General features: G+C 42.3%; 1 protein-coding gene across 5 annotated transcripts in view; it reads right to left on the bottom strand.

The window, feature by feature from the left end:
* Window positions 1-13,196, bottom strand: part of OSBPL5 (oxysterol binding protein like 5) — a 111,845-nt gene that overhangs the window by 16,189 nt on the left and 82,460 nt on the right. For all 5 annotated transcript variants that reach the window (XM_062576697.1, XM_062576695.1, XM_062576694.1 and 2 more), the window contains 3 exons: window positions 8,330-8,501; window positions 3,229-3,448; window positions 1,117-1,301 (listed from right to left, as the gene is read on the bottom strand). In XM_062576697.1, coding sequence (XP_062432681.1) covers window positions 1,117-1,301; window positions 3,229-3,448; window positions 8,330-8,501 — 577 coding nt within the window. The remainder of the gene's footprint in view (window positions 1-1,116; window positions 1,302-3,228; window positions 3,449-8,329; window positions 8,502-13,196) is intronic.

The following is a 13,196-nucleotide window of genomic DNA, read 5'->3' as shown; positions in this document are numbered from 1 at the left end:
TGGCAATACATTCAAGTATGTTAATGTGGGACTGCCACTCACACTAGCATTTGGTTACAGCAAACAGCACTATGTGGTTCATAAAAATAATAATACTCCTCTGAATCAAAGACAGAGCTCATTTTCTCTCTTTTTCTTTCCTTCTTTGTTAAAAGATTTCAAAGATGGTGTGTCACATGGCCTTCTTCAGCCCACTGACACTTCACAGAATAATTTAGGCTGGAAAGGACTCAAGGTCATCTGGTCCAACCCCCCACCACAGATGATACAGGAAGTAAATGTTACAGTAGGATTCCTTGTATTTCCAACCTGATCAGATTGGAAAATCTACCTGGATAAATCCTTGCAAAACATATTTAGAAGGAGCATCCATAGCACAAAAAAGTTTATTTAACAAAATCTTCAAACCTCTCAAAGTTTCCTCAGCTCTTAGCACTGGGAAGAGTCATTTCCTGAACTTCCATGTTACAAATACAGCAAAGAGAGCTTGAAAATACCTTATAATTCTAAAATAATCCAGATGCAGTGAAGTAAACATGAGCAACCTGTGATGCCCACACGGACTTTAAAATACACCAGGCTTATCTCATTAAGAAAAATGGTCCTATTTACAAGCATAACATTTTCTGTTTTCTACTCCGGTGCTCCTATCAAGACGCATCTAATCAAAAGTGTTAGAAGATGTTTCCTATTTATTTATCAGCCAATATAATTATATTGCTTGCTGGGACAGAAGTGCTCAACAACTCTTCCACAGTTTGCTCTCCGTCCTCCAGGGCTCTGTACACCGGTACACCAGGAGGTGGCACAGCATTGCCGTGAGATACTCACGGGAACCAGCCAAATCCCAGTCAATTTTTACATGTGCAAAGACTGCTTTCTCCTGAGTTTAAATGCTTTCCTTGCTTCCTCGACCCTCACTGGCAGCAGTTCCTCTTTAAAAGGCCACATGCTGGCTGCTGCTGCCTGGCTTGATTTATTGTGTATTACTGCATATTATTCAGGAGCCCTTCAAGTGTACAAGCACATCTCTGCCAGTGCCAGACTCACACTGTCGCATATTTTGGTGCAAATAAGAGATGTGCACCAACCAGATGTGCTCTGAGCGCTGCTTACTGGGAAAGCAGATCCGCATGGTAGTAGTAGTCGGAGAGTTTGTTCAGGAACGAGCGGGGCTCCAGGATGAAGGTGGGCAGCACCACACGGGACAGGTCCATGCCTGGCCGCAGCTGCTTCAGCAGGATCCACATCAGGCTTTTGTTCTCCTCCGAGACAGTTTCCGTTTGAGATGATTCACCTGTCTGTGATTGAAAAAGGGAAAGTCAATGCAGAAGCAAGAAAATTTCCTGTGGGTACATCTGCAAAACACTGAAAGGCTTAATACTGCAGTGTCCACTAGGGCTTACAACACCCATGGGTCTGTCACAGCTTTCATTACTTATCCAGGTTTCCATGTGTGCAAGTGCCGAAAATATAAATTAATTCCATGTTGAAATTGCCGTGCAAGGTCATATTGGAAGTGAATCAGTGCAGAAGGGAAGGATGGAGAGAGAAGGAGAAGAAGGGGCAGGAGGAAGAGAACAACTTCAAGTCATTTCTGGTTTGCTTTTCCCTCAAATATCTTACCCTCAACAACCCTTTCTTACCTGTTATAACTAAAAGCTTTTATAGAAGAGGAAGTTTTATTTGTTATCAATCTACCAAATGAGGAATTGTCTTTTTTTTACATTCTAGGCCAACTTTTGCAAGCTCAAAGTCCTTCTGACATTAATTTCTGCCTTCACATTTCTGGTGCAAACAAGGCAAAGCTGAAATGTCCATTCATAGAGATGCATAAGCACACACCTTTCAAATGAACTTTTAAAGTCATGCCAGAAATTTAACAGTCATGTTTTGCATCTCTGACTTTTTTCATGCCAAATCTCAACTATCCGTACAAATTCAGGGACAGAGAGAGTACAGGTAGTTTTGGACAACAGTTTATCTTATTAACTGACGTGCTTATCTTGACATATCTCAGCCCGTTGCCAAGAGCAAACTCCATCTTTGTATGCAACCCACTTTTCTTTATGTTACTGTCACCACTGGGATAAGGCTTAACAACTAGTCCAACCTGTATCCCTCAGGTGAGGAAAGACCCATCTCTTGGCCAACAACAGAAATCTAATAAAACATCTAAAGCTGCATGGAAACTTTTTGAAAGTGCACTGGATGTTACCTCTGCCTATGCAATCACACTATGGCTGGGCTTATTTTAAGCTATACAAAGCATCACTTTGTACAGCAGAAATGTATTCCTCTCTGTTGGGTTTGTATGACAGTTTTATGTCTTTATTTAAAATCACAGAAAGCTTCTCCCCCTCCATACCACCACACAACACACACTAGTGCTGCCTGGTAAGCTCATTCAAGCACCACAGTAGCAGTCTGCCCTGCTAATACTTCCAGGACAAATTTCAACTGATAAAAAAAACAATTCAGAATTGGTAGTAGTTAGATATTAAGTGTGCCTTCATTTTGCTGTTGCTTAATTCCTCAGCTATATTCAGAATCCTGTTTGGTCCCAGTTATGACTTGCTGCATGTCTGGGATGGGATTTGAGATTCGAGGTACCTCCACTGCCTCCCAAACTGCTCCGCACCCAACACTCAGCTCTGGGATTGCTCAGGGTGTCACGGTGACACCCAGCTAACAAAGGCTCTTACACACAACATTAAGTGCACCTCCTGCTGTTAAATGACATGAGAAATTGCTTCCCGACAAGAAACAGTCATTTAGAAATCAAGCAGCTCCATTAGGATGCACAAAAAGGATGTTCCATGCATAACAAGGAACGGAAAGTATCATATTTTGTATCATGCAAGGACTGAGCAGCCTAATTGGTGGAGATACATGCTCGGAATAACAATTCCTGCTCCCACTGGCACTGTGAAGCTCTGTGCCAATGCTATGTGGCTCTTTAATGCAGTAACTGGTTAAAGCAGTCGCTGATCCTGGAAACGTGCCAAAGCACGGTAGCAGGGCTGCTGCTCATAATGCATAATTATTAGAGCACGTGATAATTCAATATAATTTTGCAGCAAGCTGTGCATTGCTTTATCTGTAAAACACTGGAACTCACAAAGCACATTCTTAACTGCATCTAAAAGCCTGTGTGACAAATACTATGAACCCAGAGATATTTCAATAGGAACAGGCAGGGCTGAAAATGATTTTTTTTCCATTTACCTCCCCAAATTCTTCATAGATCTGTTCAATATAAGTTGTCCCTTTTCTTCCCGGGGAGACCTCTCCGTGGATTTCTGACTGATCGCTCTCGCTTTCATTTGTCTTTCGGCTGTTCTCATGTGTTTCGTTTTCCGACTCTTCTACATTGTCTCTCTCAGATTTGTCTGAAAAAGCGTCATTCTCCAAATGGTGGTGGTTCTCCAAGGCTGAGTCATTCAAACTGAAACACAGAGTTCATTATTTGCTTCTAGGAGATACTTTTGCCTTTCCAAAAAACAAATTAGTGGAATGTAGCATATGGGGGGAAAACAACATTATGGAATGTATTTTCCTGTAGAAACTGTACAGAACTGTACAGAACTCTGTACAGTTCAAAGCATGTAACAAGAATAGCCAGATAATAATGACATCCAAAGACAAGTGTGGAAGAAATAGCAATCTTCATGCTTGGTGATTGAAGCTTTACAGAATAAGGAGAAAGTCAAAATCTGTCTCTCACATGGTCTATAGCGTCTCCATTTGAAAAAGCAGATGCAGCTCATATGACAGATGGCAAACATGATTAGATGGACCGTAAGTTGGACCTGAAGAGATAACTACTAAATGTCCATTTTTTCCAAGTGATATTTAGCACAGGCTTCAGTTTTCCTTATTTTTACAGGTCTTCACACAAACACCACCTCTTTACTGGCCTAACCTAGCTCTCAGGTGCTGCTGACACCTTTTTCTGAAAACGTCTTACCTAAGCCCTTATACAAAGCCCACGTTTCCCTCTTGGGAATTATTTCAAATACAGAAATAATAGCCACTCCCCCCATCTTCTCAACAGGGAGCTATAATATCAAAGATGATATATCAGTGTTACCAACACACAGGTAGCCCATTAGGTTTTGTCTTACGAATCCTCAACACACGCACACACACACAAACTCAGTGCACAGACAACATACACAGGACTTCTGGACAAAGCAATAAGGAAAAACTTCCAGCTACTAGAGGAGATTTCAGAGATCTAAACAGTCCCCGGATCTTGCAGAGCTTTACTGCCTTCTGTAGTCTACCTCCCTCTCAAGGCAAGTTTTTCTCTGCAATATATACGAATTCTTTGTCAAGCTTGAAATCTCCCTGCCACAGGTCTTCTTTATGGATATTCTGAGCACATTCCAGTTTCGGATATAGATTAATGTTGAAAATTCCCAACACTTATTCTCGCCTTCTTTCTCTTTTTTTTTTGTTTTCCTTTTCTTTTTTTTTTTTTTTTTTTTTGGTAACTAGGCATTGCTGGTTAGAGTCAGGTTTTTTTTAAAAAAAAAGAAAAGCGCCTGAACACAGAACTAGCATCAGCTTGTCAGAAGGCCTCAAATTGCAACTATGCACCTAAATAAGCTGATGATTTTTAACATGCCAAGCAAGCCCCACTGCAGTAGTCACATCTTAGTTTCTAGAAGAGCTCAACAGGCTGATTTCTTTTGAAAGTCTGGTCTGCAGTCTTCTGTACCTTTAGAAAATATTTCTCTCAACTCCATTTATATATGTATGTATGTATATATCTAGATTTGTTAATGCATATTAAAAAGACAAGATCTTCAATTTCCAGTTTCAATATGAAATAAAATTAAGAACATAAATCAGAGAGTCAACAACCACAATACTCCAGCACTAAAGACTTGTTCTTAGACATTCTGGATTTCCATTTGTTGTATTGCCAGGTTCTCACCTCTTTATTTTACATAGCAACCAGCAAACATAATGACTGATAACCAAATATATTAGAAGCCTAATGTTAAGCACATGTGCAAATTTAAAATAATAAAAGCAGGAAAAAAGGGTGAGGAAAAAGCTGCCAAGAGATATTATCCCATGATTCCTCAGCACACACACTTCCTGGACGTCAGGTCATTTATTAGTTGCTCACAATTCAAAGACTTATTTCTTTGGAGTCAGTGATCCGCTAAATATATCAGTACTTGCATATGGTTGCTACATTCCCTTAACTAGTGAAGTTTTCTCTATGGGGTATACACACTTGAAAGAAAAAATCATTATAAGACCTACAGCTCATAACTGAGAAGTAACACGTGCTTCTATTTCACATTTATAAGAAGACCAAGTGCTTTTAAGTGTGACCTTCCTCACATCCGTGAAACAAAGTTTTAGTGGAGCAAATGACTCTTTTCTTAGATTCTTCCGCTTCTCCCCTACACCCGCTCCCAGAAAATATCTTTCTGTAAACAGAATTTTTTTAAAGATGTCAGATTTACTCCGAGCAGGAGTCAAATTTACAGGAAATCCCACTGAACTGATCACTGCTACGACTTAGGACATCTGGAGCCAAGGAGCTATTCTGGGGAACCAAAGGGAAAACGGACACTCCTCATTCTGAGGAACAAGCTCGACACCCTGAAGTAGAGCCAGGTTCTTCCACACGGCATCAGCAGTAAATACATGTAATATGCTAAAAGCAAAAGCCAAGCCATGAGCCTGAACTAAAATCAATATAAAGGCTTCCAAAGGGATTTGGATCAGGCTTGAAAAGCTGAGAGGAAATGACTGTGCTAAAACTCAATAGCTGGCTTCCATTCTACTCAAGAACATGAATGAGTTGGCATTTTTCAGGGCTAATTTATTGTTTCAGTGTATTGGAGCTGCCTGATGCCAGTGCTTTATTCTCTAGGGGAGTTCCTGGAAGCTTTGACCAGCGACCAGAACTTCTGTGGGTTAGATGCTGCTTTTCTGTACAAAGCAGACACACTTTGGCTCTGCATCAAACAAGGAAACAAGCCAGTTATCTGGGGCTGCTGATAAGAGATGGAAGCAACAAGAAGTACAGTTTCACATTAGAAGAGGAGTGTCCACTTCTCTCACAGCCTCCTGTCTAAAATCACGGGTTTGCACAGATCTTCAGCCCTTGATTCAGCAGCACGCTTTCACAGTTCTCCTCCTTTCATATTTATACGCTACTGAAGACATTGATTTCAACACTGTTGTATAATCCTGACTTCTTTCCCAGCAGGAGAGCAGAAAAGCAGCCAGCAGGCGCATGTAGCTTTGGCTCAAGGGAAGATTCCCCCTTGCCAAGTCCCTTGGGGATTGTTGTCCCTGGAATATACAAGATCTTCCTTTTTCTTTCTTTTTCTTTTTTTTTTTTTACTTTTTCAGTTTTTCTGACAGACTCGTTTGGCTAATTTGAAGATAGAGTTAAATGTAATTAACTGGCCCCCTAACAACAGTGTGCCAATTTAATTGGTATGATTCCCTGTAGGGAAGGCATTTAATTATAAAGATTTAATCCCTGCGAGAAAGCCGCTGTCAGGGGCACACCCAAAACTCTTTGCTCAGCACTTGGATAGTTTTGAGTTTGCTTTTTCCCTTGCTTAAATGTTCTTCATTCCTCCAGGGAAACTCATCCTTCTGACCTGTAATGACAAACTCCCCCAGGCTTTAACCACTAGGGGAAGTCTGGGTAGAAATTAAAACCAAAGGCAGAACTTGGTGGAGTGGAGACCGACTCATCTGGATGGCCAGATACCGGGAAATGTTCACACACCCCTGATATGAACCAGACTCAGCTAAAATCTGAGCTTGTCAGAAAAATCAGGCTCCAGTGGTGTGTCCTGTGTCCTACTGAAAACTCTGCCATGGGTGCTACTGCTAAGCCCTGTAATTCAAGAGGGCTTTTAATATTGAATAGCTAAGCGGTGAAGCAGAGGCATAATTTGTGCATCATATGTCAGAGGAAAAATATTTGAATATTCTTTTAACTCCACCTTTTGCACTTGCCATTTACAGTATGGCACAGGCCTGCATGCATATTCTCCACGCCATGGGCTCCATTTAATCTAGGATTTATGTACACACATCCACCAGCTGAAAAACAAATCCACTGCCTTCCTGGATTCACTGTCAGCCACCAGGCTCACAATGAGCGAAGTCCTAAGAGGCTCTCTTAGGCAGAAAGAAACAAGAAAAGTAAATTATTAGAGAAGACACCCAAGCACAATAAAAATACAGCCCAAGTATCAAGGTAGATGCCCTAGTTCAGATCTCCCCCTCTTCTCACTGGAAAGCACAGGCTGGGAACACCACAGTCTTTCAAAGCAAAGGGTGTTTTGAAAGCCTTTGAAAGCCCAGAACATTGCCATCTGATGAGGACTTGGATTTCACAGTTGTTATACTTGTAATAGAGCCTAAAAAAACTACTTGAAGGTGAGATCCTACCATGCTGGGCATCATCTATGCATACTATAAGAAAACTGTTACCCTAAAAACTTACTGTCTAACCAACAATGCGTTCGTGAGCCCTAAGAGCCAAATTCACATCAGTAGGAATAGCAATAGACACCACATGTCCCCTAGAGTAGCAACTGGGAGAACTGTCTATACCATAGGGATTTTTGAGGTCACCTTTTTAGCTACAAGCAACAGATAAAGACCCCTTCGCCCTTTTTCTATACTGCTTAAAGAGCGTTGATGTGAGTTGTTCCAAAACACTGCTGTAATACTACGAACAGAAGAAGGCTGCAGGGACTTTTTCCCATATGTGAAAATATATCTGATGCATTGAGGAGGAAATTGGAAACCACTCAAAACCCCTGTAGAGAGAGAAAGTAATTATAAAACTAAGGATGCAGCGTGTGCAGTCTGCTGACTATGACACAGTGTTATTAGCAGCGAGAGGGTATTATTAAAAAACAGATCAGACACTGAACCATATGCGCTAACCGGTAGATAGGCACTGTAAGTGTCTGGCTAACCCCAGGTCCCTTTTAGTGGCTAAACTCTGCAGTCTTTACTCAGGCAAGCCATTTTTCATACTAGCATCACCAGACAGCATTTTGGCCCAAGCAAGGGACAGAATAAAATTGTTTCTGATGCACATGAATGCAGCTAATGTTCCCTGCAGCCTCAGCACTCAAGTACTAGATGTCAGTAGGCCCTGCATCAGCCAAACCCAATGGATGAGGCAGAGGAACTTGGAAACTTGCTTTTAAATGTCTTTCCTAAGTGGACTCTGGCTAGATTATGCTCAAGTTAAAAGGATGCGCATGTATGAGCCATGCAAAACTGCTCTGTGCATTAAGAAGCAAAAGTCCAGTCTTACTGGAAGAGCTCCTGGTCCGAGATGGTGCTTGTGTGCAAGAGGTTGTTGAACCCTGTGTGGGCTGTGTCGGTCGAACAGTTCGTTTCTCCATCCTTCCCCTGCTTGGAGGCACTGAGCCGAAAGAGGCTGGAGCAGCGCAGGGCAAGCTCCAGAGCATCCAGCCAGCATCGGCCTGTAAAACAAGGGGAATTATTTAAGCACAGGAGAGCAAATAAGACGAATTGTTCATCGCCTCTCAAAAGCTTCTTACCTCAGTGTAAAGCACATTTTAAGGCAAGAAGTCATTATGTACAATAATCTACTTTTCGTATGTATAATCCTTAGATAATCTGACCAGGAATGGTGTACACTTTGACAGCTGCATGAGTAACGTGCACAGGTAATACAACGGAAAGCTCACCCCCGCTCTGCTCTAGCAGCACTTCTTTCCCCCACCTACTCACGCCCTGCTTTGTCCCTGTCTGCTTTCGACTGAGATACACATGCACTGATGTGCGGTGCTTTTGAACTGCCTGGCAGTCTTGGCTGCAGAGAGCACACGCCGAATGCAAGCAAGGAGCAGCGCTGGCCATCTTCCACCACCCAGGTCCCGGCACCTGTGAGGGAACTGCTTGTCAGCCTACTTTTCCTCTTTTTCCATTTTTTTCCTGTTTTACCATTCTTCCCCTAGCTTGTCAGATAATCAGGGAGGAGTACTGGTTTTTCTGATCCTGCCACAAAAAGGCTTCACTTGAAGGTAATTTGCCAATACAAGAAACTGCAGGCATGGCACGAAGATAAGACAGATCAATGCCAGCAGGCAGCAAACAAAAAGCACAGGAACCCAAACTGCATATTGGCTCCTTTTGCAATGACCCCTCCAAGCCCACAATGTGATGTATTAGTGCTAAAGCATAACCACTGCGGTGCTGGAGCCTCTGCATTCTTGGAAGCATTTGAAAATAGCCTGCTGCCGTAGTTCAGAGGCACTAATGAGGCCAGGACACCTGCAAATTGGCTGAGCATTCAAGAATGGAGGTATCAAGGGAGATACCCTCTAATTTCTAGCATGTAAAACAGAGCTTTTCATTACAGTCCTCCCAACACATTTTGCAATAATTAGAAGTGCACTTGAGAGGCAGTGAAGAAAACGACTGATGATTTTGCTCCAGCAATGGCAATTTGCTACAGACAGTTTTCCTCTGGACCACATGCACTCCTAAGTCTCACTTGGGAAACGGTGCTATTACGTACTACTCTATTACATACTGAACATCAAGCACATGCTTAAACCTCACGGGGATCCAGCTACTCTTGGGCAGAATTCCCACCAACTTTGATATGACCAAAATCTAGTTCTATGAAAAGATCAGTGAGAGTTTAAAGAAATCCACATCACAGGTATATAAAGAAATATTTATAAATTTGAGTAGCTCTTAGTGCTTGCTTTGATACAAAGCTGTAACCAGTGAGAGAGAGGGGGAAAAAAAGCCTAAACTTTGAAGAATTCCACTTGAACACTGAACCACGAACACCACAGAGCCCAGTCATCTCCTCCAATTTCCTCCCGTAAATTCCATCAGCACCAGCTTATGATTTAATAATAAAACCATTCATAATGGTTAATAAAAGATTAGGATGGTTGAAGGCTGTTGGAATTGATTTCACACTATTTGGTATTTAACAAACATTCTTACAGTAAGGCTCTACACGCAGAGATTTACTCCCTCCTTGCCATGGGGAGGATTTGCATGGATAACCTGTTAAGAGTAAATGACTGCTCAGAGTGCAAATCCACTTCCCCCTGTGCATCCCCCCTTCCCTGACCTGTTAAGATGAAAGCCTTTTTTTGGCTGCTACTTGCAGCCCTGAGCTCAAGCAAGGGTGGTGGTGATGAGGTAGCTCTCATGGCCAGCAGGGCTGCTGCCTTCACTCCTCCCAGCATGTGCTCATGGGCTTGGCCGAATCTTTGGTCCCACCACACTGCCAAAAGCAATTTCTACATAATGTGTTTAGGTTTTGCATTTTTTTAATATATATATTCATGGGAGGTGTTACTAGTAACGTTAACACTTTTGGAAACCTTATTCAAAGGGCCTACGTTTTCAAAAGAAATTGCTAGAAGTCTTCGTTTTAATATTGCAGTGCAGAAGCACAAAGTTTTTGAGGAATTTTCACTAGAGAAACACATTGTGCATTAGCAGTCAACATTACCTCTGCCCCACAGAGCACAGGAACGGCATCAGGCTATGGTCCTGTATTCGTTTCTAACCAAAAGTAAATTCAAGGGACGCAGAGCAGCATAAAAGCTAAGACACAGGCCTTTGGCCATCAGGTGGTGCTGTGAATCCAAACAAATACATGCCACAGAAACAGACTTCAAATACAGCATTTCCTCTGCAAATGAAAAGGTTACATTCTCTGCAAATCAGTTATGTGTTAATTGCACCATAACACCAAAAAATTATGCCCTCTGAGTTTCAAGGCTGGCACACAAGAGAAACCTGTTTCATTGCTGCAGGCCTACACAAAACATTTTTATGTTCGAGTGATCTTGCTGTTGAGTAATATTCATTCTTGCTGTGAAAAGGATAGGAGAATTCAGGCATTTGGATTACTTAATTGCTTATATAATGAGTCTACTCACTCCCTCAGGAATTGCAGAAGGGAAAAAAAGTACGCAGTCGCGTAATTAAAGGCTATCGTCTATAGTTATGGTAGTCTGCATGAAGGCTTCACTGGTTACCTTAATTCTCACATTTCCACATTTTGACTGTTTGACTCCAGTCAGTTTTGTATGCAGGATGATTATATTAGAGAAGCAGAATCTGGGTTCCTTATGAGAGAAATGGCAGCACAATGTGATTCATATAAAAGAAGCAAAAAAGAGCTGGGAAGGAGTTGGAATTGCATTTGTTTAGAAGGTCTGAGGTTTTTAAAACTGTAATGCAAAACACTACAATCAATTATCAGATTTTTATCATAATCTTCTACAGACTATGCCCTAAAACAAGCATATATTCAAATCCTGAAGGAAAACCCAAGAACATACCATCAGCCTATGGCAGAATCCCCCCAGAGGCTTTTAAGTGCTAATTATACTAAATGGTATGCTACTCTATCCACCTCAACAACTATTTTAAGAGAATTTTTGCATAAATTCTGTTGCCTCAAGAAGATCCGTATTACCTCCTTTTGCCTGAGAGGAAGGAACAAAGTGTTCCCTCAACCAGGCAGTCTCAGAGCGTGATCCCTGGCATTTTGTGCTGACCATGAAGGGCAGGGCCCCCGCAGGGAGCTGAGGCTCTCGCAATGGGTGGGGATGGCCAGGCATGAGACAGAAAGATGGTAAACATCTGTCTACAGATGCTTCGCATTTGGCTCAAAAGCCATGCTCACAGCCATCACAGGGAGAGAGGAGTTTACAAAAAGCAGCAAGTAAAGCTGAACATACATCCCACAGATGTCCCACACCTTCTCCAGGCTGCTTGGCCCAACGGGCTGGACTAGGTCTCGGTAGCCCTTCGAGGGGTCCGGGCACTGCTGGCCAGCAGGAATCACACAGGAGCCCCCCACTGCTCAGGGATGCCCCTGCCCACCTCCACAGGGTGCTGCCAACAGCCAGTGCCTGGCAGCACCCGCTGCCTGGCGGAAACCTGGAGCCTGCAACTCGAACCAACACTTCTGTCACAGACAAAAGGGAACCACTAAGAAAAACAACACAAAACGCTTCTCCTCCTCCCCCTTAGAAAAATACAACCAGAAGATTGCTTATGCTGCTGAACCAGGGTTAGTTCACAGAACTTCTTCGAGAAATACTTGGAATACGGCTTAGTCCTTGAGCAGCTCTCAAATTACAACAATATCCCACAGAAAAAAACAGGTAATGCTGAAAGCTCTTCACTTTTTAAATTCTTTACAGTCACCTAGGAATACTCATAATTTGATGTGCCAAGTCTATCTGCTACATTTTGCAATGGATGATTACAGAGGAGCCACCCAACCTTCAGTCAGTACTTGCTAAGAAAATAAAAATCTGCTCGACGTGCAATCACAGTGTTGCACACCGAAATCTCACCCTGGGACTATACTTTTTGCCACTGAATACTTGTAGCTATGGAACAGCTGGGATGAATCTCTTGCCAATTAAGACTTCAAAAGCTTCACACCTAGTAACCATACATTCCTCCAGACAGGCATCACTAAGGAAGCATTATTCTTCTTGAATTATTAAAGTCATCCAGCTTTCGGCCTCCTGCCGTACACTTACAAGACAGATGTTTTTAAGAATGAGCCTGAGGTAGACTGCCACCTGGAAACGATGAATTCTTGCTCAAGTGCACACAACTCACGAATGATGAGGAAGACACTGATTTGGTTCAGTCACTGAACATTAAGGTCATCGTATTCAGCTGACTGCTTCTCATTTTCCTATACCACTTGGGTGTCTATGTGCATGATTTGTTATACTTTGGCTGTCAAGCTGCAAGGATGTGATCCTTCAATTAGCTGCCAGTGCAATTTATGCACCAAGCTATATAAAATCCGGTTGCAAATGCCTGAATTTTAAATTGCTGTGGAAGGGCTCAGAGGGGCAGACATAAGGCTAAAATGAAGATAACTAATTTTTTTCCCAGCACCCCCAGGATCTGATGGTGTATTTTGATGTGAACTGGTTCTGAATTGCAATCTTCTCCCTGGTTTGTTGCTCCTGTGCATGACCCTCACTGCAATAATGTCATTTTCTCCCTGGATCAGAGTATCCATTTTGTGGGAAGGGTTTGGTGACTACCAATGACTAAAGAAACAGTAATACAGTTAGAGAGATCATCAGTTTTTCCACAGAACTCCATCCACATCAGGCAATGGAGCCTATCTAAAGCATGCC

Source organism: Rhea pennata, chromosome 5 (assembly GCF_028389875.1).
Source record: "Rhea pennata isolate bPtePen1 chromosome 5, bPtePen1.pri, whole genome shotgun sequence".
Lineage (NCBI taxonomy): Eukaryota > Metazoa > Chordata > Aves > Rheiformes > Rheidae > Rhea > Rhea pennata.
The sequence above is the reverse complement of the archived record's forward strand: the minus strand, read 5'-3'. Positions and strand labels throughout refer to the sequence as shown.